Source organism: Malaclemys terrapin, chromosome 19 (assembly GCF_027887155.1).
Source record: "Malaclemys terrapin pileata isolate rMalTer1 chromosome 19, rMalTer1.hap1, whole genome shotgun sequence".
Taxonomy (NCBI): Eukaryota; Metazoa; Chordata; order Testudines; family Emydidae; genus Malaclemys; species Malaclemys terrapin.
This window is the reverse complement of record NC_071523.1, coordinates 6,165,305-6,191,663: the sequence shown is the minus strand read 5'-3', so window position 1 is coordinate 6,191,663 and position 26,359 is coordinate 6,165,305. Positions and strand designations below refer to the sequence as shown.

General features: G+C 51.1%; 1 protein-coding gene across 5 annotated transcripts in view; it reads left to right on the top strand.

Annotated features, from left to right (window-relative positions):
* ATP13A2 (ATPase cation transporting 13A2) overlaps positions 1–12,139 on the top strand; it is a 63,694-nt gene extending 51,555 nt beyond the window's left edge. For 4 of the 5 annotated variants that reach the window (XM_054009420.1, XM_054009421.1, XM_054009424.1 and 1 more), the window contains exons 19-29: positions 399–519; positions 1,302–1,426; positions 1,835–1,995; positions 2,744–2,854; positions 3,640–3,719; positions 6,444–6,596; positions 7,370–7,466; positions 8,730–8,801; positions 9,208–9,359; positions 9,483–9,655; positions 10,506–12,139. In XM_054009420.1, coding sequence (XP_053865395.1) covers positions 399–519; positions 1,302–1,426; positions 1,835–1,995; positions 2,744–2,854; positions 3,640–3,719; positions 6,444–6,596; positions 7,370–7,466; positions 8,730–8,801; positions 9,208–9,359; positions 9,483–9,655; positions 10,506–11,173 — 1,913 coding nt within the window. In that variant the 3' untranslated portion in view covers positions 11,174–12,139. Of the gene's footprint in view, positions 1–398; positions 520–1,301; positions 1,427–1,834; positions 1,996–2,743; positions 2,855–3,639; positions 3,720–6,443; positions 6,597–7,369; positions 7,467–8,577; positions 8,802–9,207; positions 9,360–9,482; positions 9,656–10,505 lie in introns of all 5 variants that reach the window. The other variant, XM_054009425.1, reaches the window with a different exon arrangement.
* The last annotated feature ends 14,220 nt before the right edge of the window (positions 12,140–26,359 follow it).

Here is a 26,359-nt window from a genome sequence, read left to right as displayed (position 1 = left end):
TTTCCCTTTGCTCGCCAAAGACGACCTAGAGAGGAGGACAATAGTGACACATCTGTTTATGGCAGCCGGATGTTGGAGCCCATTGGTTGCTCCAGGAGATCAGCTGTTAGGAGTCGGGGGGGCGGGAGGGGCAGGTACTCACTGAACAAGGCTAAGAATCTCTGCCACCCAAATCTCTCTAGGTCGTGTACCTTTGGTTGCCAGCTATTTCAACTTCCTGGCCCCTTATCTTGGGAGCAAAAGGGAGGGGATCAAACCACCATGTGGGCAGTAGATGAATTTCCAGTAGCCCTGAAAGTGCTGATCTACACTAGATCAGCCATTGTTCCCAGACTCGTTCTGCATGTGGTCCCTACCTTGGGCGTAGTCTGCGTTTCTGATACAGCCCTTTTTTGCAGTCCCTCCGGATTTCTCCCAGTTGTTACGACACTACACTACAGATGGTTTCCGGGTCCTGGGGCTCGCCTACAAAACGCTACCTACCCTCAAAACCTTTGAGGAAGCTCAGCAGCTGACGAGGTGCGAGAGCCTTTATGACGTTTTCCTTCCTTCGCACTTTCCTCTCCTCCTTTCGTTTCTTGTGTGACCCTTGGGGCACTTCAAGTTCCCTGAGTCAGCTGGAGCTGGGCAAAAGGTTTTGACCAAAATCCTTTTCTGAGAAGAAAAAAGTTGCTTCGGCAACACTTCACCGTTTCACAAATGTGTGTCTGTTTCGCTGAATTGTCTCAGCTGGGGGCGGGGGCGGAAGAACCATAAATAATCATCAAAAAATTGAAATGTTTTGGGGATTTTTTTTTTGTTTTTTTTTTTTTTTAATCCAAGACTTCATTTAAAAATGTTCTTCGTTTATTAAACTGATCAAAACTGTTGAAAAATGGTCAGATGTTTCATTCAACCCAAAAGGATTGATTGGTTTGTTTGGAATTGTCGGCAAACAGAAAAATCACTTCTTGGCCTAGCGCTAGGGTCAGCATTGAAACAAAAATCAATTCATGCTCGCCGTGGTCCCTTCTGACCTGAATCTATGACTATTAGGAGATCTAAATGGCTTTTAAAGAATCAGACACTAACGTAACTGCCAGTCTAATTCACTCCCCTCATCTTCATCTCTGGAGATATTTAAGAGTAGGTTAGATAAATGTCTATCAGGGATGGTCTAGGCAGTATTTGGTCCTGCCATGCGGGCAGGGGACTGGACTCGATGACCTCTCGAGGTCCCTTCCAGTCCTAGAATCTATGAATCTATGAATCCTGTGCTGGCATCCGACACTTACGTCAAGTGCTCTGTTGTGTCCTGGCAGGGATGCCGTAGAGAGTGGAATGACTCTCCTTGGCTTCCTAGTGATGAGAAACGTCCTCAAGGCAGAGACGGCCTCCGTGATCCACCTGCTGAGGAACGCAAACATCCGCACCGTCATGGTGACAGGTAACCGGCGGAGCTGCTTCTGGGGTGGGGACAGGAGAGGCCGGATCTGTGGAAGGGATCCCGTGTTTAAAGCTCATTGCAACTGGAAAGGAATAAGCAGCCTTTCTAATAAGTGTGGGGTCTAGTGGTTAGAGCAGGGGACTGGGAGCCAGGAGTCCTGGGTTCTGCCACTGACTCTGACTGTCCTTGGGCAAGTTGCTCTGTTCCTTCGTCTATTCATCTGTAAAATGGAGCTAGCAAACAAACCCCTGTGAAGGGGGCTGGGAGGCTCATGTGTTCGTAGTCCCTTATTTATTAAAGGACTAGGGAAGATCAGCAGTGTAAAGTCTGGTTCCGGTTGTGAAACCATGAGCCAATGCAGCGCTGTTCTGAGAGGTGTGAACTCCCCCGTTCCCCTCTCCTTGCCAGGGGACAACATGCTGACCGCGGTGAACGTGGCCAAGAGCTGCCGGATGGTGGAGCTGAAGGAGCGGGTGGTGTTCGTGAACGCCTCGCCGCCCAGCCACAACAAACCCGCCGCCCTCAGATTCATCCTCTCCGACGACCCCCAGGGGCAGGAGCAGCCACAGGTGAGTCCTGGGCCGGGACTGCAGGAAAACCCAACAGCCTTGCGTGTGAATCCTTCCCCCCCCCCCATGCAATATTATGGGTTATGGAACAAACAGGGCCATGCAAGAGCCCTCTTCGGCCCCCATCCCCCCCAGCTGGGCTTCTGAGGCACCAGCTGGTGCAGTGGTGAGCAGAGAGCTCGATGCCAAACGTCCCATAGCACAGGGACTCGAGGGCCCTGCAGTGGGGCTCACTAACTTGCCCTCGTCCTTTCCTCTTTATTATCTGCAGTGTCGTGTTGCCCCGAGGCCCCTGTCGGGCTGGGCCCCATTGTGCTGGGAGCTGTACAAATGTCCTGTATCTTGCTCCTGCAGGCGGCCGGTTCCCCACCCCCAAGAACATACTCATCCCCGAGCTGTAGCTGACCCCCTTAGCCCGGAACGGGCAGGCCCAGACCGGAGCACAGCAGGTGTGGGCTGCTCCGAACTTCCGGCTGCGTTAGGCGGTGGGATCCGGTCTAGCCTGCACTTCCTCAGCCAGGGCAGGGCATCTCCCAGGCCTCTCGGGCTCAGCGATCAGGGCGCGACCCTGATTTGCGGCCGACGGGGTGGCCCAGCTTGATCAAAATCCCGCTCTTGTTTTGGTGTGGAGAGGGAGATCTCCCTGCTCCCCCCACCGCCGATCACAGACGCTGGGGCTAGGTTAGACTGTGGGAAGAAGTGAAGTCAGCGAAGAGCTGAGCGGCTGCTGGTGTGGTTTGCTCCGCAGGGCCTGTACCAGCAGGACGGCTGTTTCCTCGAGCAGCAGCCCTGCCACTTGGCACTGAACGGGAAATCCTTCGCTGTGGTCTGTGAACACTTCCCCCACCTGCTACCCAGGGTGAGTCCTTCCCTCTCCCGCCTCCGCCGTCTCATGGAAGCCGCCTGCTGGTGGTGAAGCCTGCATTGCAGCTGCTGGGCAGTGGGGACGGCGAAGTCTCCTGCCCACCACCAGTCTGTGCTTTATGCATCTCCTCCTTGTTTTCTGCCCATGCCTGGCAGTAGCAGAACAGAGACGCACAAGCTGCAGCATTCCCGGGCTGCCATGCGTTTGTCTCCCTGCAGATCGTGTAAGGAGGCCGTCCCTGCCTTGTAGGATTTCAGGGCCCTGTGTCATTGCAGCTAGGAGCATGGGTGATGCATGAGCTTCCATCCAAGATCCCGGAGCCCAGAGCCCCCCCACCGCGGCCGCCAGCCTTTCCCCCCGGCTAGCGCCCCCCAGCACCAGGAGGGCGGGCGGCCCAAGCCAGGGCCACCACACAGGGAGCCACAGCCTATGATGCCCACCGCCCATGGCTAGGAACCTCTCCTAGGGGTAGCCCCTTGGGTTCCCACCATCACTGGTCATTTATGAGGCGTCTCCTGGAACAAACGCTCCCGAGTCCCCATGGGAACCAGCAGTGGATCCTACATAGCCACATTGCTTGCCACGATCCACCATCCCGACCTAACCACCGTGGAAGCAATCCGGCGAGGAGAGTGGCCCTTCCCTCGGGCAGCAGCCACTCCCGTCGCCCCTTTGCCTGGGGTCCATTAGTCTCTACTCAGTAGCCACGCTGGCTATTGGTTTACTTAAGTGCTTCGGATGCCGTGACTTAGCTGACCACGAAGCCCTTTCCCTTTCAGATCCTGATTCAGGCCACGATTTTCGCTCGCATGTCACCTGAGCAGAAAACACAGCTGGTTTGCAGCTTACAAGACCTCAAGTAAGTTGGGGGAAGAGGAGGGTGACCAGGCGGTTTAAGACCTAACACTTCCTTCCAAAGCGACCTCTGGTCAATGCAAAGCAGGACGCTTCCTTTCTCATGGGCTATTGGCAGCTGTGAAATCAGCTTCCGACCGACCACGCCATTGGATCCATTTCCATCTTTTCCCTCCCCCCATCCAAAAGCTGGGCGTTACCCTACTTTCATGCCGCAAAGCCTAGATCCAGCCTTTTCCCCTAATTCACAGGCGTTTGGCCCTTTTATGGAGGAGGGGGTCTGAGCTGTGACGTTCAAATTGGCGTTTTCCCCAAGGTCTGAGCTTGTTGAGAGCCTGGCTTTTGATCCGCACCCATCTCTGGTTTCTGAAGGCAGTGATTTTCTAACTACAGATTGCGGGGGAGAGAGAAGTCGTCAGGATTCAAGAAACCCTTAGGAAAGTCCTAGAGGACTCAGAACCCAAATGCACAGGTGCTTTGGCTGTTTTGGAAGGGGAGATCTTTGGGGGCTTTTTTGAAGCCAGAGGGAAAGAAACTTTCTCTGGTAGCACTTGGAATTATAGATTTTCCCACACTATCACCGGGTTTAGATTTCTTTTTCCTCCTTTGATCGGTCAGACTGAGAGCTTCTAATTACATAAAACCTGTGTAAGCTACTGAAGTATCCCAGCTACAAATCAACCCATCTTCGAGGCAGACGGCACTTAGAATCATAGAATCTCAGGGTTGGAAGGGACCTCAGAACTTCATCTAGTCCAACCCCCTGCTCAAAGCAGGACCAATCCCCAACTCAATCATCCCAGCCAGGGCTTTGTCAAGCCGGGCCTTAAAAACCTCTAAGGAAGGAGATTTCACCACCTCCCTAGGTAACCCATTCCACTGCTTCACCACCCTCCTAGTGAAAAAGTTTTTTCTAATATCCATCGTAAACCTCCCCCACTGCAACCTGAGACCATTACTCCTTGTTCTGTCATCTGCTACCACTGAGAACAGCTGAACTCCATTCTCTTTGGAATTTGTCAGGGTCTCAATACAGACTCTAGGCCGCGTTTCTCCTGCATCGTGTACTGGCGTTACTAACACTTCCAGCAGTGCAGGGAGCTGTGGGGTCTAAGGCTGCAACAACACAAAACTTGTCTGCCAAAAACTTACCACTGTTGCTACAACTGGTCCGTCTCCACTAATGACAGCAGAGATGAGAGCGCTTAACCAGCTGTACTTCAGACCCTAGTGTTGCCTCGCCCTGCGTGAGGCAGTGGTTAGACACTGGCCCTTTGGCTACACAAGCATTCCCATTGTTGTTGCTGTTTGTGGAGCTGCACCAGAGGTAACGGCAGGAAAACTTTGGCAAAGAAGTCCTGTGTAGACAAGACTTATGTGTAAACCAGCAGGAGAACCCAGAATTCCGGAACCTGTGCCTTTTGCAGATCAGCGCAAAGAAACCAATTCTAAGCTCTTTGGGGCAAGGACTGTCTTTTTGTTCTGGGTTTGTACAGCGCCTAGCACCAAGGGGTCTGTTCCCTGACTGCAGCTCCACTGTGTGACCCAAAAATAATAAAATCCAATTAAGATTTTACACAAACGACATAAATTTAGTTAATCTAAGTAATTGAGAAATTAGCGCATTTGTCCTTAAAGCTGAATCGACTTCTCTTATTGACTCGAGTCTAAACAGTTTTAAGTACAGAGTTATTGTGTGGGGGATGAAAGACTTTTTTTTTTTTTTTTTAAATAAAATAAGCATTTCAACTTCTCTTTCCGGTTTGTTTTTAGTACCTACGTAGGTCCAAAGAAATGTAAGAAGCGATTTGATCACAGTCCACTAGTATGCATGTGGTGGTAGGCATTTCTGATGCTTTTTCATCTAGCAGCAAACGGCGCATAACAAGTTCCGGTGGCTGGAAGCTGGACAAATTCAGAATAGAAATAAGGCACAGTGAGGGCCATTAACCATTGGTGCAATTTACCTAGAGGTGTGGTGGATTCTCCATCACATGAACTGTCTGAGAATGGTGTCTTCCTGAGAAATACGCCCTTAGCGCCAACAGAAGTTGTGGGCTTGATACAGGGATTGGTGCATGAAATTCTCTGGCCTGGGTTATGTAGGAGGTCAGGCTAGACGGTCCCTTCTGGCCTTAATCTGTGGATTCTGTGAAATGCCGAGCACCCTCCTCTTTCTCCAGAGTCAGTGCAGGCTGAAGTTGCTGCATGTGAAAGGTGGACGCATGTGTTGCCCTTATTAATAGAGGCACTAGGTCCCTGCCCCGAGGAGATTACAATCTAAACGTTCTACCAGGTTGCAAATGTCTCCCCTCCTGTAAGGGGATTTGAGTTAATCTTTATGGAATGATTTTTATGGGGAGAAATGTTTTGTAATTAAATGGGGGCAGGGCAGGGAGTTGGACTCCTGGGTTCTACTCCTGACTGTGCCACTGATTCTGGGACAACTTGGTCCCCCCGTCTCCAAGCCTCCATTTCCCTATCTCTAAAATGGGATTGATGATCATTCTAGCCCATCTCCCAGTGGGTTGGTGAAGCTCGTTGTGCTATGGAGAGTTTTGCACGGGCCTGGCGCCTTTATCGGCAGATCTCAACGTACCGTCAGCACTTTTAACGCGATGTGCCCAACGTTTTACGACCCTGGATCCAGGGCACTCCGTTTTCTGGCAGGGAGGAGGTGGGAATCCTTTGGCTTATACTGTTCGTGTGTGTGTGTCTCTTGCCGCAGCTATTGCGTGGGGATGTGCGGGGACGGCGCCAATGACTGCGGAGCGCTGAAGGCGGCTGACGTGGGGATCTCTCTCTCGGAGGCGGAGGCCTCCGTGGCTTCACCGTTCACCTCCAGAATCGCCAACATCGAGTGTGTGCCCATGGTCATAAGGTGGGCTTCGTCCGCCAGAAACCACAGAACCGCATGTCAGGGTGGGGGGAATGGAATGTGGGGTCAGGGTGGAGATGTGAACATGGCATGGGGTTGGCAAATTGGCTGGAAGGACGTGTAGTGGCTGCCAGGGTGTGGCCTGGAGCACGGAGATTAATTGATATTCATTAACAATATTCTGAGAATCTCAGTGCTTGTATTTTAGTGACCATGGTCTCTGACTCCCTGTTACCTGATCATAGAATCATAGAAGATCAGGGTTGGAAGAGACCTCAGGAGGTATCTAGTCCAACCCCCTGCTCAAAGCAGGACCAATCCCCAACTAGATCATGCCAGCCAGGGCTTTGTGAAGCCTGACCTTAAAAACCTCTAAGGAAGGAGATTTCACCACCTCCCTAGGTAACCCATTCCAGTGCTTCACCACCCTCCTAGTGAAATAGTGTTTCCTGATATCTTCACCCCTTGTCCTCTCTCCTCTTCACCCTGCCGGGCGTATCCATGACCTGCACTAGGTCCTAGCCACGAGGCTGACTGCCGAGCTGCCATCGCCCCTTCCCCTCACTCTGTCCCCTCCTCCTTGCCCCTAGCTCAGGGGCTATGTCACTTAAGGCTTTTGAACTATCCATGGAGGTGGCTGCTTGGCCCACAAACCTGGTCTTCCTCCCTGCTCCAAAATGGAGTTGTCGATTCATACCTCTCCCCCTGCACAGAACTGCCTGGCCCCCTTGTCCACAAATGGCGGGTCCGTCAAGTCTTTCTGATCTCTCTTTCAGGGAAGGCCGATGTTCTCTGGTCACCTCCTTTGGGGTTTTTAAGTACATGGCCCTGTACAGCCTGGTGCAATTCGTCTCAGTGCTTCTACTCTACACGGTGAGTGTTTCGGGCACCATCCTTTGTGGGTCAGAGGAGAAAGGGGGACTGGCTGGTTCTAGAAAGCTGTAAGGAGACCCTGGAGCCTCCCACCTCTAGACCCCCTGGTTTGAATCCCGCAAGGGCCTCTTGCTTGCCACTGGCTCACCGCTTCTGGCCAGGGCAAGTGAGGTGATGGAGCTGGCTGCTTTGGGAGCGTGGGCAGAGAGGCCAAGAGTCGAACGGGCCTGGAGACAGAGCTCTTTTGGTGCCCTGAGAGATGTCCAGTCAAGGCAAGGGCGAGGCGCGCTGGTTGACTGGAGGGGAGGTAGCATTGCTGTTCCGGGTATAAACAGAGGCCTGGATCGCTGAGGCTGTCAGTCGAGCCCCTTTCACCACAGTGAAAAGCCCCTTTCATCAGCATGCTGCCAGAGCTGGGGGTCCCGAAGGAGGCAAAACACGAGCTCCCGTGCTCCCCAGTGTCTCCGAGAGCCCCCCCTCCAGTGAGAGGGGACGGGCTTCAGAGGAGGTCTCCTCCAGGCCTCGGCTGCAGCTTCGGCACTCGGCAAAAGTGGGGGGTGGTTGAGATTAATGGGCGGAGGGAAGTATGTGTGTCAGGGGGGTGGGGGGAGCTCAGAGGTTGGGGAGGGGAGCGTCCTGTGACGTGGGATGGTTTTTGGGTCCTCTTTGTAAACGGGTGTTTGTAACTTTGAAGGACAGAACGATAGAGACCATAATGCACCACTGCCTGCTGGAAATGGAACTGCCCGACCATGTGTCATAGCCCCCTTTACTGCCAACAGCAAACTGGGATTCTCCTTTAGCTCACCTAGGCAGGTCCTGTGCTTTTCATAACTGAGCTCGCTCCCTTCAGCCCCCAGGCCGGTCTGAGCAGCGGGGCTCTGCAGCATAGCAGCCACCGTAATGTCCTCGTCAGCCACTGATCTGTTGCCGTATTTTGAATTCGGGGTCTTTCCTCACAAGATTCTGCTTTAGGGACTTTCCGTCATTGCTGGATTTGAACCAGTGACCTCAAGATGAGGCTCTGTACCCCACTGCCCAGTCCTCTGAGCCATCCCAGTCTGCTCCTGATGGAATATCCCATTTCTCCTTCTTTCATGCCCACGCCCAGATTAACACCAACCTGAGTGACTTCCAGTTCCTCTTCTTTGACCTGGTCATCACTATGACCGTGGCTGTGCTGATGGGCAAGACCGGACCTGCCAAGGAGCTGGGCACAAAGCGCCCCCAAGGGGCACTGATCAGTATTGTTGTCCTCGGCAGCCTCCTCCTCCAAACAGCTCTGCTGATCACGGTTCAAGTCATGAGTTACTTCATCACAGTCTCACAGAGCTGGTAAGTGTCTGTCCTTGCCTGGAACCGGCTACGGTAGCTAAAAGGGGAGGACACAAAAGCTCATTTTGGCCTCGTGAAAGGTACCATGTTGGGAATCCCCAATCAGGGCTGGGGGTATCCTGTCTCCTCCCTGGCCAGCACCACCTGCATCAGGCACCGGAAGAGCAACCTGCCCCCAGGGGAAGCTCCTTCCCAACCCCCGTCAGATGGGTCATGCCCTGAAGCATGGCGGTTCGTACCCTTTCTTGTCCACTAATCCTCAGCTGGGAACCAAATGCTGCTCTCTGCAGTGGCTCGCTCCAGGCCAAGCCAGCTGCACGTTGCAGGCAGGTCCCGCCGGATTGCGCCGCTGTCCGCGGTCAGAGGCTCGTGCCTGATCCCTGCCCCTCCCCTACTTCTCGCCCAGGTACGTCCCGCTGAACAGCACGGTGAGCGCCCCGCAGAACCTGCCCAACTACGAGAACACCGTGGTGTTCTGCATCTCGGCCTTCCAGTACCTGATCCTCGCCGTCGCCATGTCCAAGGGGTACCCCTTCCGGGAGCCGCTGTTCACCAACGGTAAGAGCCGAGCCGGCCTCGCCGCACCTCTTGTCTGTAGCAGGGGGTGGTTCCCATGGTCACTTGGCTCCTGTAACCAGCCCGGCGTGTCCTGGGTCCATGATGTCTTCTCTTGCCCCCCAGTGCCGTTCCTGCTTGTCCTTGTCGCTCTCTTCGGCCTGACGATGGGGATCACTCTTTACCCGCTGGGCTTCGTGAAAGCCGTGCTGAAGCTGAAAGACATAAGCGACATGAGCTTCAAGATGTTGCTGCTAGGCATGGCCACGCTCAACTTCTTCACAGCCTTCATGCTGGAGGTAGGAGGACGGGGGGGAGCTGAATTGAGGGTGAACCCCCGGCTATGGGGGCAGGGTTCCTGTGGGATCCCACCCTTACTAGTGCCCCTCACTAAGCCCCCCACGGGTCAATGTTCCCAATGGGCTGGGGAGTGCTGAGCAGAGGTGTGGGGCGCGCCCCCCCAGGGGAGTGTGGAGGACCGTCCAGGGGGCGTAGCAGGATCCAGGCTAGCCCCCCACGAAGGTGGGGGGAGCACCACCCAGCCCCAACCCGACCCCAGCTCTGCTCCGGTCAGGCTCCCAGCTGCGGCCCCACACAACCCTAGCCACAGCCCAGGGCCAAGGCTGAGGGCAAGGCCGGGAGTGGAGCCGCACCTGGCCAGGGGCCTGACTGCCAGCCCCCACCGCAGCCTGGCTGCAGCTCCGCTCCCGCCCCCAAACCCACTCCCAGCCTCAGCCCCCTTACTCCTGTCCGCATCTCTCCCTCCTCCCACACACCCCCAAGCCGCAGCCCCGCTCCCAGCTACGGCTTGGCAGGAAGGTGCAAACAGGGGCAAGGGAGGTGCCTCCCTCAAAAGTTTGGGGACCGTTGTTCTAGAGCCAACCAGTGCTACAGAGTGCATCAGCCGGAGGGGACCCCTCTGGATTGGCGTGAGGATGGGCTCCCTGCCTGGGCCCTTCTGACCTGCTCCCCAGCACAACCCTGATCCAGGCCTATCCTCCCAGCTTCTCCCAGGGACAGGTGGCCAATGAGCCGTTCCCTTCCACTGGAATCCTGTGGGTGTGTTGGGAAGGGAGCGCGATGCTGGTACGAGCTCCCCCCCCCGTTCCCTGCCCTGACCCCACGTCCCTCTCGTCCTCCCCCCTCCAGACCGCCCTGGATCACGGCATGCTCAACTGCCTGCGGCAGCTGCGCCAGAAGAGGGCCTCCAAGAAGCTGTTCAAGAGGTTGGAGCAGGAGCTCAGTCAGCAGCAACCGCCGTCCTGGCCGCCACTGAACGAGCCACTCTTCGCCACGCCCAAAATGTCCATCTCCGGGAGCTAGCCCCGGCCCTGGAGAACCCTCGCTCCAGGGACAATGTCCGTGAGTCCAGCAACAGCCTGGGGGAGCTTTCCGGCCTTCCCCGATCCAGCTCCATTTATTTATGTTCCTCTGTCCGTCGCTGCCTTCCCCATGGGCTCTGGCTACTGCAGGGTTCTCGGTGCCCAGCCCCAGTGAGACGCCTCACGCTGATGGCCCCAAGGTGCTCGTCTCAGGGGATGGATGAGGGAGGCAGAGAAAGGGCCGGGGAGCCCGTCTCCCCTGGGGTGCAAGTACTCAACCCGCCCTCGCTCTGGAAAGCAGGGCAGGTGGGGTTACCGCGGGGAAGCCCTCAGCAGCACTACCACAGAGCAGCTGCCCTCCGCTCGGAAAACTATTCCAGATCTCTGGCGTGCCTGGGTCAAGCACCAGTCGGGATTAGACACAGGCAAGTGACTGGTCCAGTCGCGCCTGTGACTCAGGAAGAGGAGCTGTCCGGGACTGCTGCTATGTTGTAGTCACAGTGCCCCGTCGAATGGTTACCTTCCCCGTAAGGGGCCCCAGCGGATCCTTCATCCCCCGTGGGACCGCGCTCTTCCACTCGCTCGGGGTGGCTGGGTCAGTGCCCAGCTGGGTGATTTGCCCTGGACTGGGCGTGGAGCGGTCCTCACAGCTATGTTGCACCTTGTCAGGGAGGGATGTTTGAAAACGGGGACCCCCTCTCACCCCGCACCCTTGTGTCCTTGGTGTTAAAAGCCACTAATAAAAGATGGCCTCTGTTGCCATGGTGCTGCACTCGTCTTGTGGCTCCTCTCACTGTGAACAAGCCACCTGCATCCCTCCGCAGACGAGGCAGTGACCTCCGAACGGCCACGCGTAGCAGACACTTAGCTCGCCGGACCGGTTTGCAACCCAGCTGCTGTAGCAAATGAGAGTGTTACCTGGCCCGCGTGATGCTCAGCGCTCATTAAGAGACGGGCATGACGAGCTGCTGGAACGTGACAGAGGATGGGATTAGAGATATTTAATTAAGAATATAGTTGAGAGCTGTATTTATTCCACACTCCCCCCCTCGCCTGTTCATCGGAGCAGGTAGAATTGTAGCAGTCGGCTGTACTGTCCATCCAAACCGATCCTTGCCTCCACTCTTGAGACGTGCCTGGATTGCTGTTACTATTCCAAAAAGTTGGGTCATTTGCCACCTCTGTAGCCAAGAAGCTGCGGGCCAGATTCCAGTTTGAAAGCCGGGTTTGTGCACTTCCACTGCTGATGGGTCCTCTGCTAGAACGTTACTGGTGACACTTCGGCAAAGTGATGGAATTGAAATGGAAGATGTGTAGGATGTAAGCTCTATTTTTATTCGTCAAAGTGTATAGCGAGGGAGTGTGTGTGTGTGTGTCTGTGTGTGTGTGTAAATCATGTACAATCTCCAACTTCGCTGTGTTGCTTTTTTGAGTGTATCTAATAAATCAACATTATTTTCTTGAAAACTAGCTTGTGCCATTTAATTCTGAGGGGCTACATTTCCCAGGTGCGTTACAACTAGGCAATGGAGAACAGGTACTGAGATCGAACCCGGCTACCCGGAGACTAACACGTGTCGACCAAGAAATAGGAACATGTATTTGTGATTACATGGAAAAATTCCTTTCTTCAAATAACAAGTTAACAGTGATAGTCCTTATTTTTCATGTTTTTTACTGAGTACTGTTGGTCGTGGTATTTTTGGTTTTATATCCGCTTCTGTCACTTGCACAGTCTGATGGCTTTACTGATACAAACCCATTTTAACGCTGCCAAATGGAAGGTCACACATCTATGAACAAAGAATAACAGGTTTCAGAGTAACAGCCGTGTTAGTCTGTATCCGCAAAAAGAAGAACAGGAGTACTTGTGGTACCTTAGAGACTAACAAATTTATTAGAGCATAAGCTTTCGTGGACTACAGCCCACTTGCATCCGAAGAAGTGGGCTGTAGTCCACGAAAGCTTATGCTCTAATAAATTTGTTAGTCTCTAAGGTGCCACAAGTACTCCTGTTCTTCTTTTTAAAGAATAACAGGTCGCTGTGACGTACCCAGGGTACAATCTGACCTGCTGAACAGCTGTGTCCCCTCAGTTCTCTGACCTAGGGTTCAGTTTACACTGCTTCACTGTGAGAGCTACCACTCCGGATGTGATCACACACAGCCTCTAGCATGTAAGTCACTCCCAGTTATACTGCAGGAGTGCTACAGCCAGACACCCTTGACATACACTGCAGACAGAACAACACCTGCAAATTCCCAGTCCCAGACTTTCCCCAGCAATGTGTCTTGTACTGCCCAGCCTCTCCTGGACAACACGAGCTCATAGAAAGTCCGTCATTTTATTAATAGAAAATGATGTGCACACATCCTGTATCCCAAATGGAGCTTCCCAAACACTTCGATCCAAGCACCCTGGTCTAGATAAAACAGTAAAACTAGTTTATTAACTACAGAATGGTGGATTTTAAGTGAGTACAAGTGATGAAGTAGGGTTACCATACGTCCGGATTTTCCTGGACACGTCCGGCTTTTTGGGGCTCAAATCCCCGTCCGGGGGGAAATCCCCAAAAGCCGGACATGTCCGGGAAAATAGGGAGGGAGGGCTCGGCGGTGCTCGGCCGGGGCCTGTAGGGTTGGGGCCAGCAGTGCGGGGCTGGGCCGGCGGTACTCGGCAGGAGCCGGGGGGGCCGGGCCAGGAGCCAGGCCGGGGGCGCGGGGCTGGGCCGGGAGCGCAGGGCCGGGCCGGGAGCCAGGCCGGGCCGGGGGTGCGGGGCCGGGCCGGGAGCCAGTGCCCCAGGGCCCGAGCCAAGCCGGGCGAGAGACGCCGGGCCCAGAGCCGCTTGGCCTGGGCCCGCCGGCCGCCAGAGGGAGCCGCTCAGCCAGGGGGTCCGAACTGGGCCACGCTGCACCCTGCCCCAGCTTACCTGCTGCCTCCCTGTTTCAGGCTTCCCGCGAACATTTGATTTGCGGGAAGCAGGGGAGGGGGAGGAGCAGGGGCGGAGCATTCAGGGGAGGGGGCAGAGATGGGGCGGGGCTGAGGGCGGGGTTGGGGTGGGGCCGGGTCCCCATGGAGTGTCCTCCTTTTTAAAAATTAAAAGATGGTAACCCTAGATGAAGCATAAAAGTCAGAATTGGTTACAAGAAAATAAAAGTAAATTGCAACTAATGCCTAACTGAATAAGCTAGAGGGAATTCAAAGCCAAGGTCTCTCTCACCACAATCTTATTAGCTGAATATTTCAGTCAGGATCCCTCCTCCAGTCCAAAGCTGTTTCCTTTGTTCTTCAGGTGTCATGGATGCTGTGGGAAGAGAGAAAGGAAGAACCATTAGGAGCATCTCCTGTCTCCATTTTTAGCTCTTTCTGTTCTTCGAGAATCATCTCCAGCTGAGGTTCAGGAGATGGAAAGTCTGTGTGGATGGGAACCCCCAGTTGTTTCTTTGTCAAGATGTAAATCTTCACCCCCATCCTCTTTCCTGCCAAAGAGTGGCCACTTCACCAGGCAATGAGCCATTTGATTTTGTTGACACCTGGTTGAGGTATTGGCTACATTTTTGTCTCTGGGGAACTGGTTTGTGGCTTCTCCCCTCCAGATTTCATAGAATCATAGAATCTCAGGGTTGGAAGGGACCTCAGGAGGTCATCTAGTCCAACCCCCTGCTCAAAGCAGGACCAATCCCCAACTAAATCATCCCAACCACTTGGAACGTGTCTAATATCATACAGAGGAATCCTATAACTTGAAATCTGTGTGGCCACATTGCATGTAACCAGGATAATGATGATCAGCAAATTATGAGCTCGCAAATGATATCTCACAAGTCATACTTTGTACAAAATGTATGTTCACCCATTTTACAGGACTATGATAGGGGTACAGATTGTCACAGTCACCCTTATGATTAAGGCCAGAACTCATAGAGTTTAAGGCCAGAAAGGACAGTTAGATCATCTCCTCTGACCTGTATTTCACAGCTAGTATTTCACCCAGTTACCCCTGTATTGAGCCCAATAACTTGTATTTGGCTAAAGCATCTCTTACATAAAGTCTTGATCTGAAGACATCAATTGATGGAGACTCCACCACTCCCCCAATGGTTAATCACCCTCATTGTTTAAAAAAAAAAAAGTGTCTAACTTGAATTTGTCTGGCTTCGGCTTCTGGCCATTGGTTCTTGTTTGTGCTTTTCTCCAAATGACTGCGTCCTGGAGAGCAATGTCTCGGAGAAGGATTTTGGGGTCTCGGTGGATAACCAATTTTACATGAGCGCCCAGTGCAATGCTGTAGCTAAGAGGGCAAATACGATCTTGGATGTATAAGCAGGGGAGTATCGGGTAGGAGCAGGGCCGGCTCTAGGCACCAGCGCTCCAAGCATGTGCTTGGGGCGGCACTTTCCAAGGGGCGGCACTCCAGCTCCTTTTTTTTTTTTCTTCTTTTTTTGCATAGGGCGCAAAAAGCTGGGAGCCGGCCCTGAGCGGAAGTGAGCTGCAGCGGTGGGGGGCGTGGGGAGGAACCGCTCCCTCTTCCCCCCCCCCCCAGCTCACCTCCACTCCACTGCCGCCTGCTCCCCTGAGCGCGCCGCTGCTCCGCTTCTCCCCCCTCCGTCCCTCCCAGGCTTGCTGCGCAAATCAACTGTTTTGCGGCAAGCCTGGGAAGGACGGAGGGGGGAGAAGCGGGGTGGCGGTGCGCTCAGGGGAGCAGGCGGAGCGGAGATGAGCTGCGGCAGTGGGGGGCGTGGGGAGGGCTGCAGGAAGTAACCCTGTGGGAGGCAGAGGAACCGCTCTGCCCCCCCAGCTCACCTCCTCCTCCGCCAAGCGTGCCGCCGCTCCGCTTCTCCCCCCTCCCTCCCTCTCAGGAGGGAGGGGTAGGAGGGGAAATGCGGCGCGCCCTGGGGAGGAGGCGGGGCCGGGGATTTGTGGAAGGGGTTGGAATGGGGCGGGGAAGGGGTGGAGTTGGGGTGTGGTCAGGGGCACGTGGGAAAATTTTTTTGCTTGGGGCAGTAAAAAACTTGGCGCCGGCCCTGCGTAAGAGTAGGGAACTGGTATTACCTCTGTATGGAGCATCAGTGAACCTATCACTGGACAACTATGTCCAGTTCTCGCATCCACTCTTCAGAAAGAATGTTGACAAATTGGAAAAGGTTCAGAAAAATGCTACAAGCACAATTTCCGGTCTGGAAAGCTGGTAAGAGACTAACCAAGATCAGTCTATTTAGTTTCTCCAAGAGAAGGTGACTTGATCATGGTCTACACATGCCTACTTGGGGAAGAGATTTCTGAGAATAGACCGTTCTTGAAAGTGGCAGAGATCCAAAGGCAGGAAAGTGAGGCTAGAAAAATTCACACAAGAAATGAGGAACCCATTTTTTAACTGAGGGTCATTCACCGTTAGAACAACTTACCAATGGGCATGGTGGATTCTCCATCACGTGACGCCTTTAAAACAAGACGTTCTAAAAGATGTGCTGTAGCTCCAACAGATGTTAGGGGCTTGCTGCAGAAGTCGCTGGCTGAGGTTCCCAGACTAGTCTATGAAGCGTGCTCCTGAGCTGAGCCAGCAGAGGTGAATTGAATTTCCTGACACAGACATCACCAAGGAGGAGTATACAAAGACCCATCCGACTGTCCTATTCAGAGGCCTTCTCAGATGATAAGGGCTTCATCTAAAGCCTACTGTAGTCAGAGAGAGTCTGTCCATTGACTGAACTGGTCTTTTGGATTGGCTTGGATCTGCATTTGCACACGCTGATTCCGTATTTCCACCCATCTGCGACCTAGAGAGACGGTGGGTGCGGTGGTATCTTTTATTGGACCAGCTTCAGATGGAGGTTACACAGAGCTGGTCTTCAGGCCTGGGAAAGGTACTGCAAATACCCACTAGAGGGCGATGTGAGACTTGCGCTTGAGGCTATGGAGGAGAAGCCGTAGCCTCCGAGTCAGTTTCCTTATGGATCTACTTTCAATGCCACAACATGCCTCTTCTGCAGATCGGAGCAAGATTAGAAGAGAGAAGACAAAGCTTTGGGGCCTGTACTGTTTGTAAATTCCTTTGGGGGCAGGAAACTGGTTTTTAGCTATAAAGAAGCGTCAGTGGTTTCTGGAGCCTGTCTCCAAACACAGCTGCTGCCCAGGTCCAGAGTTTGTTTGCACTTTTTACTGGCCATATGACCTCGTCCACACTAGAGCTTGTAAAACTTGTTTGGAAATGGTTTCCAAACACAGTGACAGCCAAACTGGGCCTGTGTCCACACGCAAACCGTTACAGCGGCGTTAAGAGGCTGTGTTAAGAGCCTGATCCACTCAATGGCAATCAGTGTTGTTAAACACGTTCGATCTAGATACTTTTATGTCGTTCTAATACAGATATTAAATATAAGCACACACAATAGCCAAAGTGGATCGAAGCAATGTTGGGCTTTGGTTATTGGAATGAATTATTCATTCGTTAATTCAACATCACTGAAATGAGAGAGAATCGTTCTGATTTTGTCCCCATCACGTTTTGTCGAAATCGACGCATTCCTGGGAAACGGTTTGATTTCGACAGTTGCATTTTCCAACGGACAACTGGTCCATCTCAAGCTTTTCAACCCGGCTCCGCCCAGGAATTATGATCCCCATCCTTGAGTGCCATCTACTGGCCTGTTAGCCATAAACTCTTGACGTATATACAGACATAAGCACTCTTGTCACAAAGGCCCCCTGACCTATGATGTTTCCTCTTCTGATTTTTCTCTTCCTCCGTCATCCCCACAACCAAAGTCTCTTGGTAGCAGAGCAGCCAGACTCCTGCGAGGTGGAAAACTTTCAAGCCAGTAACGGGCCCAACTTCCACTGACTGAGGAAGTGCTAAGCAGCTGTAGGGAGGTGCAATGCCCCTCAGCCAGCCCAGGTGAGTCTCATTAGCTCCCATGGAGCAGAGTGCGCCTCTCTGAAGAGGGCAGCGGTAAGAGAGGGACAGGGCAGCTTGCAAGCAGGTCGTTTTGTTCCAACGGGAATGGTTGGACGCATGGCTCCTGCGTAGGTCCCTCAGGAAGCTGGATAAATGCAATGATCACGAGAGGGGGTAAGAACCTGCCGTGCGCGGGTGCATTATGGCGCATGGCCATGGGGAGTGACGGGTATTTCCCTTCAGAACCCCGGCTGTGTTAGTGAGGGTTAGCGAGAACCCCGGGTCGGTCGGTCTGTCTGGCAGCCTCAGAACAGGCTCCCCTTAACGGCAGCCACTGCACAACCGCTGACGGGCGGGAGTCGGGAGTGTCTCTCCGCGGTGGCTTGCCCTGCCGCCGTCCCTTGGGGTGGGGGAGGTGGCCCTCACCATCAGCTGGAGGCCAGCGGGACAGAGCCAGGATGCGACTTTGAGAGGGGGGGAAGTGACCTGTGGGTGGAGCCAGTGCTGACAGGCAGGAGGGAATTGGGGAGGGGAGTATGGGTTGCTGGGGTGGTGGGTGTGGAGGAGGGTGTTACTTTGGGTGATGGTTCTGAGGCAGGTTGTAGTTGTGGACGGTGAAGCCCAGCGGGGGAGGGGTCTTCCCATTCACTCACTCACTGCCCTAGGGTAGGATTTTCAAAGGGTCTAAAGGACTTAACCCCTCGACTCACCCTGAAACTCAGTGGCTGCTCTAAGCTCCTTTTGTGAGGAAATGTCTCGTTTTGCTCATTCGATCCGTCAGGTTCGGAGCAAGCTGCCGGTGCCCGTTGGGCAATGCAAAATCCTGGGTAGAAGGCAAACAAAAATCTTCTGTGCTAGAGTTTCCGCCGGCATCTTGTCTCCTTGGAGCGCTGGGTTCAAATCCTCATTCGGGTTCCAGTTAAAAAGACCCATGCTTATAAAGTCTGGCTCTGGAGTTGGGACCACCCCAACGTTCTAGGGAGCTCAGACCCACGTTCGATCGGGATGGGATGCTCATTTCTGCTTCCCTCGTCTCCAGCCTCGGTGCAGGGAGCTTGCGTGAGGTTTAGGTCTGGCGGGTTAGTGGCCGCTTGCCGTATCCTGCTGTCAAGTTCAAAGTCGGCCTTGTGGGTCTGGCAGCAGCCAGCCGGCCAGGCTCCGACTCTGGTTGTGCACCCAGCAGTTTAATGTGCTTGCTCGCATCTTTTGTCAGACGATCACATGGAACGTCTAGACAAAGGCGGCAGCCGCCATTGCTAACATCAACGCCAAGGTCAGGCAAAATAAACAGCGAATGTTCCCAGGCTGGTGGGCCTGTCTGTCTCTCCCACAGGGATCTGTAGGGCTCTTTGTTCGTAGTTCATGTCTGAGTGCTCAGCTGAGATTCAGTATCTGGATTTACTAGGTACGGGGAACTTTAAACTGTTGTTTAAAGCCCAGAAGTCCGGACTCCTGGGTTCTCTTCTACTCCCAGCTCTGCCATTGACTTGCTTGGTGACCTTGGGCAAATTGGTTAGTTTTCTCAGTCTGTTACCCCGCTTTTTGTAGATGAGGTTAGCCTCGGCTTCCTCCTAAGGGTGGGGTTGTGAGGTTCATTAATGGCTGTAAAGCGCTTTGAGTGGCTTGGGCAGAAGGTGCTGCATAAGGGCAAAGGGTAGTGGTGGTGGACTTCAGGCAAGGGACTGCTTTGCTTAGAACCACAGCCCAGGCCGAATGGCTGAAGCCTCGCGTTCTCCACCAGGTCCAAATCTCTCTCCAGTCCCTCCCACCCTGTCTCCCGATAGACCCGCATTCTTCCCTCGTTCAAGGAGAGGAGGGGCCTGGCATGCTTCCTGCCAGCCGGCTGTGGGTGTCTGCTGTCCCCCACTACGTCTACACAACGAGCTGGGGTGTGACTCCTCTGCCCCATCGAGGCAGCACAAGGAGAAATAACAACTAGCTGCAGCAGCATCAGTGGTGGCACAGCTGATCCCGGCCAAAAAAATCCCACCCTGAAGCTGGTAGGTCTGTATTTTCTGCTGCTCTACTACGGCTACCCTGCCATTTATACTCACTCTAGGTCAATTCGCATGGAGTGTGTGTGTGCAAACAGGTGACTCTCGCCTCTAACCTGGGCCTCATCAGAATGGTTTGTATGTTAGCCCTGTACACACCACCTGTCCCCTCCTGTTGAGATGGTGATGGTTTGGAGGCCCTAGGGCTGGGTGGGAAATGGTTTTCCTACACCATGCATATTTTCAAGAGTTCAAAACTTTTTGGGGATGAAAAGCCAGCCTCAAAACTATTCACAATCTAAATAAAACCAAAAAATGTTTACAGGTCAATTGAAACATTTTCATTTCGATTGTGACCCTTTTCTTCACTGTTTTTTTTTACATCCTAATTAGCTGAAATTTCCCAACAAAAGGCAGTTTCGGAGAGGAGAACTGGGATTTTTTATTTCGACAACGTCAAACCTTTGTTTTCTCAACGTCGTTTCAAGTCAGGAAGTTCGTCGAACCCCGTCCTGTTTCACAAATGGTTTTTGTTTTTGACGTGTTTGTTTTTTTTTCCAATCAAAATTAAAAAACACCCCAAATTGTCAGAAAATTCTCACCCAGCTGTAATCCCGACTGGGACCCCATCACACCATGAGCCGTGCAAACACAGAATGAAGGTGTCATAACTATAAAGGGAAGGGTAACAGCCCTCCTGTGTACAATACTATAAAATCCCTCCTGGCCAGAGACTCCACAATCCTTTTACCTGTAAAGGGTTAAGAAGCTCAGGTAACCTGGCTGACCCCTGACCCAAAGGACCAATAAGGAGACAAGATACTTTCAAATCTTGGTGGGGGGAAGGCTTTTGTTTGTGCTCTTTGTTTTGGGGGTTGTTCGCTCTTGGGACTAAGAGGGACCAGACATCAATCCACATTCTCCAAATCTTTCTGAACAAGTCTCTCATATTTCAAACTTGTAAGTAACAGCCAGGCAAGGCATGGTAGTTTTATCTTTGTTTTCTCAACTTGTAAATGTTCCTTTTGCTAGAGGGTTTACCTCTGTTTGCTGTAACTTTGAACCTAAGGCTAGAGGGGGTTCCTCTGGGTTCTTTGAATCTGATTACCCTGTAAAGTTATTTTCCATCCCGATTTTACAGAGATGATTTTTACCTTTCTTTCTTTAATTAAAAGCCTTCTTTTTAAGAACCTGATTGTTTTTTCCTTGTTTTAAGATCCAAGGGTATGGATCGGTGTTCACCAGGAAATTGGTGGAGAAGTCTCTCAAGGCTACCCAGGGAAGAGTTATAGTATTTGGGAGGGAGATATTCTGGGGGGGAGGTAGACAGAGTTTCCCAAATAACTCATAAATAATTTGGGTGGTGGCAGCAAAACCGGATCTAAGCTGGTAGTTAAACGTAGAGGTTCTCATGCAGGTCCCCACATCTGTACACTAAAGTTCAGAATTGGGAAGAACCTTGACAGAAGGGTGGCCTCTTCCTGAAAAGCTTGCAATCTCAAGACAAAATGCAAAGAGTGGGTTAACTATTATAACAAGGTTGGGAGGGAAACGGGAATCAAAACCAAGTTGTGGCGGAAGCTGGATGGTTGAGTCAGTTACCTTCTTTAGATGACAAACATCCGAAGTCCCTACTGGCACCTACCTGGCCGTGATCAGCTGGCAATTTTCCATAGGCATCCTGATATAAATGGTTTTTGTGGTGATCTTGCAGCACAGAGCACTTCTGTTTAACAATTCAACGATTGCATTGGCCAAACGTTGCATGGCCTTGCAGTGAGCCAGCTGTAAGTGGCAGCGGGCAGCAGCTCATCCCCTCACCCTGTAGTCCAGGGACCCGCCTTTGACCTCTGCAGCCACATCCTTAAATAGCTGTTCCACAAAGGGCTTAAGGAGGGAATCAGAGGGCTGGTTTGGAGAGGATGTTCCATGCTCTTGGGTAAGAGAGTAGGCATCACTGGTGATGTGCAGAGGATGCTGATACAACAAGGTCCATGTGCAGACGTTATAGAACGTATTTGCCTTCTGTAGCTCTGTAAGAAACATCAGTGTCATTGCAGTAGTGCCAAGGAGCAACGGTCATGGCCCAGGCCCCCGTGGTGCTAGGCGCTGTACAAACAGAACAAAACGACCGTCCCTGCCCCAAAGAGCTTGACAATCCAAGCAGATAGCAGCAGAACCAGGTGTGGGCTAGTTTATAGTTTCTTTGGGTTCACAGTTCCAGGCATCTGAAGGTCTCTCAAAGGAATGCCCTATGGACCATTCCTACAGAACTTAATAGGAATGAAACCCTCAGGGTTCTACAGAAGTAACTTCAGAAGCCTAGAGAATGGTACCTTCTCACTAGCATTTTTAAAGCAACTTACGGACTTGGATAGAGAGCCCCATCCCTGTTACAGAGCTCTACAAGGTGGAAAAGTTACCATTCTCTGTTAATTTTTTTCCCCTGGATGCATTCTGTGGTTTCCTTTCACCTTCCTCTAAAGCATCCCAGCTTAGCAAAAGCTGGAGATAGGAAACAGGACAGGGTGGACCAATGTTCTGAGACGATACAGAGAACCTTCTTTCTTAGATACGTGGCTGATGTCTTGCTCATGTGTTTTGGGTGTTCCTCATGGCCAGATTTGAGATTGGGAAAGAATTCTCCCCCAGGTCAGATTGGCAGGGACTTTGGGTGGATTTCTCTGCAGCATGAAGCATGGGTCATCTGTTGGATCATCAATCTAATCAATTCCAGCTTCCAGCATTGGTGGCACTTTGGTCTCTCCTGGTCTCTGCCTGTGGCACGCAACAGTCAGTCTCCTGAGGGCTGAAATGGTTTCATCTAACCCAAGTTAACACGGGTAACTAGGCGAAATTTAGTTGGGTGTGATATACAGGAGATGACCTAATGGTCCCCTTCTGGCCTTAAACTCTCTGAAATTCCATAGGGCTTCTTGAGCAAATGTGAGGTTAACTAGACTTTAAATTGTTGACATTAAATCTTAACAAGCTTTAATTTAAAAAAGTGCCTTTACCTGCGTATGTCTCTGATGTCCCCTGTTTTGCACGTACCTTTCAGCTGTATGTATAATTTTCTCTGGCAACTCGCATCTTTCATTTTAGTATGCAGTGTGGTTGTAGCTGTGTCGGTCCCAGGATACTAGAGACAAGGTGGATGAAGTGATATCTTCTATTGGACCAACTTCTGTTGGTGAGATAGACAAGTTTGCGAGCTTACACAGAGGTTGAAAACTTGTCTATCCCACCAACAGAAGTTGATCCAGTGAAAAATATTACCTCGCCCACCTTACCTTTCATTGTGCACAGTTTTAAAACTTTTGTGTCGTTTGCTTTGAAGTGTTTATTTCTTCCAGTGAGAATAAAGCTCTCCTCCCTCATCTTGGATTTTTCATCCTTATTACCGTCTGATGGCTGCTCTCTCGGGGTGCATGTGTGAATACATTTATATTGTAAAAATATACAGAAAAAATAACCTTCCAAAATCAAAGTTATCACACTTCCTATTAGGGCTGTCAAGCGATTAAACAATCATGGAATACCATTTATTTAAATATTTTTGGATGTTTTCTGCATTGTCAAATATTGATTTCAATTACAACACAGAATATAAAGTGGACAGTGCTCACTTAATTATTATTATTTTTTCTTACAAATATTTGCACTGTAAAAAACAAAAGTAATGGTATTTTTCAATTCACCTCATACAAGTACTGTAGTGCAGTCTCTTTATCATGAAAGTTGAACTTACAAATGGAGAATTATGTACACAAAATAACTGCATTGAAAAATAAAACAATATAAAACTTTAGAGCCTACAAGTCCACTCAGTCCTACTTCTTGTTCAGCCAATCGCTCAGACAACCACATTTGGTTACAATTTACAGGAGATAATGCTGCCCACTTCTTGTTTACAATGTCACCTGAAAATGAGAACAGGCATTCGCATGGCACTGTTGTAGCCGGCGTCGCAAGATATTTACGTGCCTTATGCACTAAAGAGTCATATATCGCTTCATCTTCACCCACTATTCCAGAGGACATGAGTCTATGCTGATAATGGGTTCTGCTCGATAATGATCCAAATCAGAGCAGACCGATGCATGTTCATTTTCATCATCTGAGTCAGATGCCACCAGCAGAAGGTGGATTTTCTTTTTTGGTGGTTTGGGTTCTGTAGTTTCCGCATCGGAGTGTTGCTCTTTTAAGACATCTGAAAGCAAGCTCCACACCTCGTCCGATTTTGGAAGGCACTTCAGCTTCTTAAACCTTGGGACTAGTGCTGTAGCTATCTTTAGAAATCTCACATTGGTACCTTCTTTGTGTTTTGTCAAATCTGTTGTGAAAGTGTTCTTAAAACAAACAACATGTGCTGGGTCATCATCCGAGACTGTTATAACATGAAATATGTGACAGAATGCAGGTAAAACAGAGCTGAAAACATACAGTTCTCCCCCAAGGAGTTCAGTCACAAATTTAATTAACGCATTATTTTTTTAACAAGTATCATCAGCATGGAAGCATGTCCTCCGGAATGGTGGCTGAAGCATAAAGGGGCATACGAATGTTTAGCAGATCTGGCATGTAAATACCTTGCAATGCCGGCTACAAAAGTGCCATGCGAACGCCTGTTCTCACTTTCAGGTGACATTGTAAATAAGAAGCAGGCAGCAGCATCTCCTGTAAATGTAAACAAACTTGTTTGTCTTAGCGATTGGCTGAACAAGAAGTGGGACTGAGTGGACTTGTAGGCTCTAAAGTTTTACATTGTTTTGCATTTGTAAGTTACACTTTCAGGATAAATAGATTGCACTACCGTACTTGGATGAGGTTAATTGAAATACACTATTTCTTTTGTTTATCAGTTTTCCAGTGCAAATATTTGTAATAAAAAATGATAATATAAAGTGAACACTGTATACTTTGTATTCTGTGTTGTAATAGAAATCAATATATTTTAAAATATAGAAAAACATCCAAAAATATTTAATAAATTTCAATTGGTATTCTATTGTTTAACTGTACGATTAATCGTGATTACTTTTTTTGAGTTAACTGCGATTACTTGACAGCCCAAAGCCTGGAAGAAGAGGTAACACAAACAGATCCTCCACTTCTGTGTTACTGAGGTAGGTCCTGTTTGTACAACCAATGTAGTATCAATTTAACACTAATGCAACCTCTGTTGAGAGGCGATATGGATTATATTCTGCCTAGAGCTTGGCAGAAAATGGTTTTCCTCTCCAGTGAATATTTTCAAGCGTTCAATTTATTTTCCCCATCTCAAATCAGGATCAAAAGTCAAAATTTCAGATATTTGCAAAATCCAATTTTTCCCCCATTTCAGGTCCATTGAAATATTTGAATTTTGACTTTTTTTTCTTTTCAATCATTTTTTCAGTCTAATGGCTTACGTTTCTAAATGAAAAGTCATTTCAAACTAGAAAACTGGAATTTTTTGGGTGGAGAACATCTTGACTTTTTTTTTTTTTTTTAACTTTTTTCCTTGTCATTTTTCAAGGCAGGAAATGTGTCAAACCCAGCGTTGTTTCATGAACACGTCGGGGTTTCAGAAAATGGGCATTTTTTTAACCAAAAAAAAAAAAATTGTCAAAAAAAATCCCAGCCAGCAATATTCCTGCCTTTGCAGGGGGGTTAATTTAATCTTGTGTTTTCTATTTTTAGGGGAGCTGCAGGGCCAAGTGGTTTGAGAAATGGAGTTGGAGGGGTTCTGTTCCCAGTTTTTCCCTGATTTTCGGTGCGACCACAGACAAATCGCTCCCCCTTTCTGTGCCTCAGTTCTCCCATCTGTAGAATGGGGATCGTATCCAGTTTTGTAAAGTACTTTGCACTGCTATAGTGCAGCCGATCTTGAAGGTCTGGGAACGGTCTTCGCCTTCCTACTGCAATGTAGTGCTGCTAGTCTGTGCACTGCCATCCTCTAACCACAAAATGGACGAGCAGAGGCCCCAATAGTGCAAGCTCCCCCATGCTGCTCTGCCAGCAGGGCCTAGGAGGAGTGACTGGGAGGGATGCCTCTAGGCACTAAGGAGCGCTCTAGCACGGAAAGAGGAATTCCCTTCTGTCCTTGGCCTCTTTGCTCTCACGGCCAAACACTGAGAACCAAAGCCGACTTAGATCAGCCATTCCTTGGGGCAGGGTTGGATGGTGGTTTGGTTCGGTTTGTCCAGCACCTTGCGCAGTGGGGGTGTGGTCCATGGCTACCGTCCTAGGTGCTACCACGCTACAACATATCAGTAAGAGTGTATTCGGGTGACAGTCTCTGGGGCAAGGTGCACACTGCACTGCCAGCCCAGCCCTGTGGGAGCCACGCTCGTGGACTCGCGGTTTCCAGGCCTGAGCTCTGGACCCAGGCCTCACAGCTGTCTTCCCGCGTCCCTACTGCGCTACACGCACCACCTGACTCGGCTCTGTGGCTTGTCCCGCGTCCATGCTGCGAAGTGACAGGGCTTGGCCCTGAGTTTCAGTGGGACTCGGACGCTCACCCGCCCACCCGCAGCAGGGGCCGGGGACCTGAGCCTAGGGGCTCCTGGCCCGAGTTGGACTGAGATCTGTGTGGATGGAAGGGGAATTTGGGCCCAAAGCCAGGGTTTATGGTGCAGTGTAGACATACCTTAATTGACCTGAGCGGGACTTTGGAGGAATTATCATGGGGCCTTTGCTAGGTGCCTACTAGTCTGCTGAGGCCTGGGCTAAAACCACCAGTGTGGTGTTCCCACTGAAAAGCCGGTGAAGGGGAATGACTCATGACCACCACTGTCCTGGGCTGTG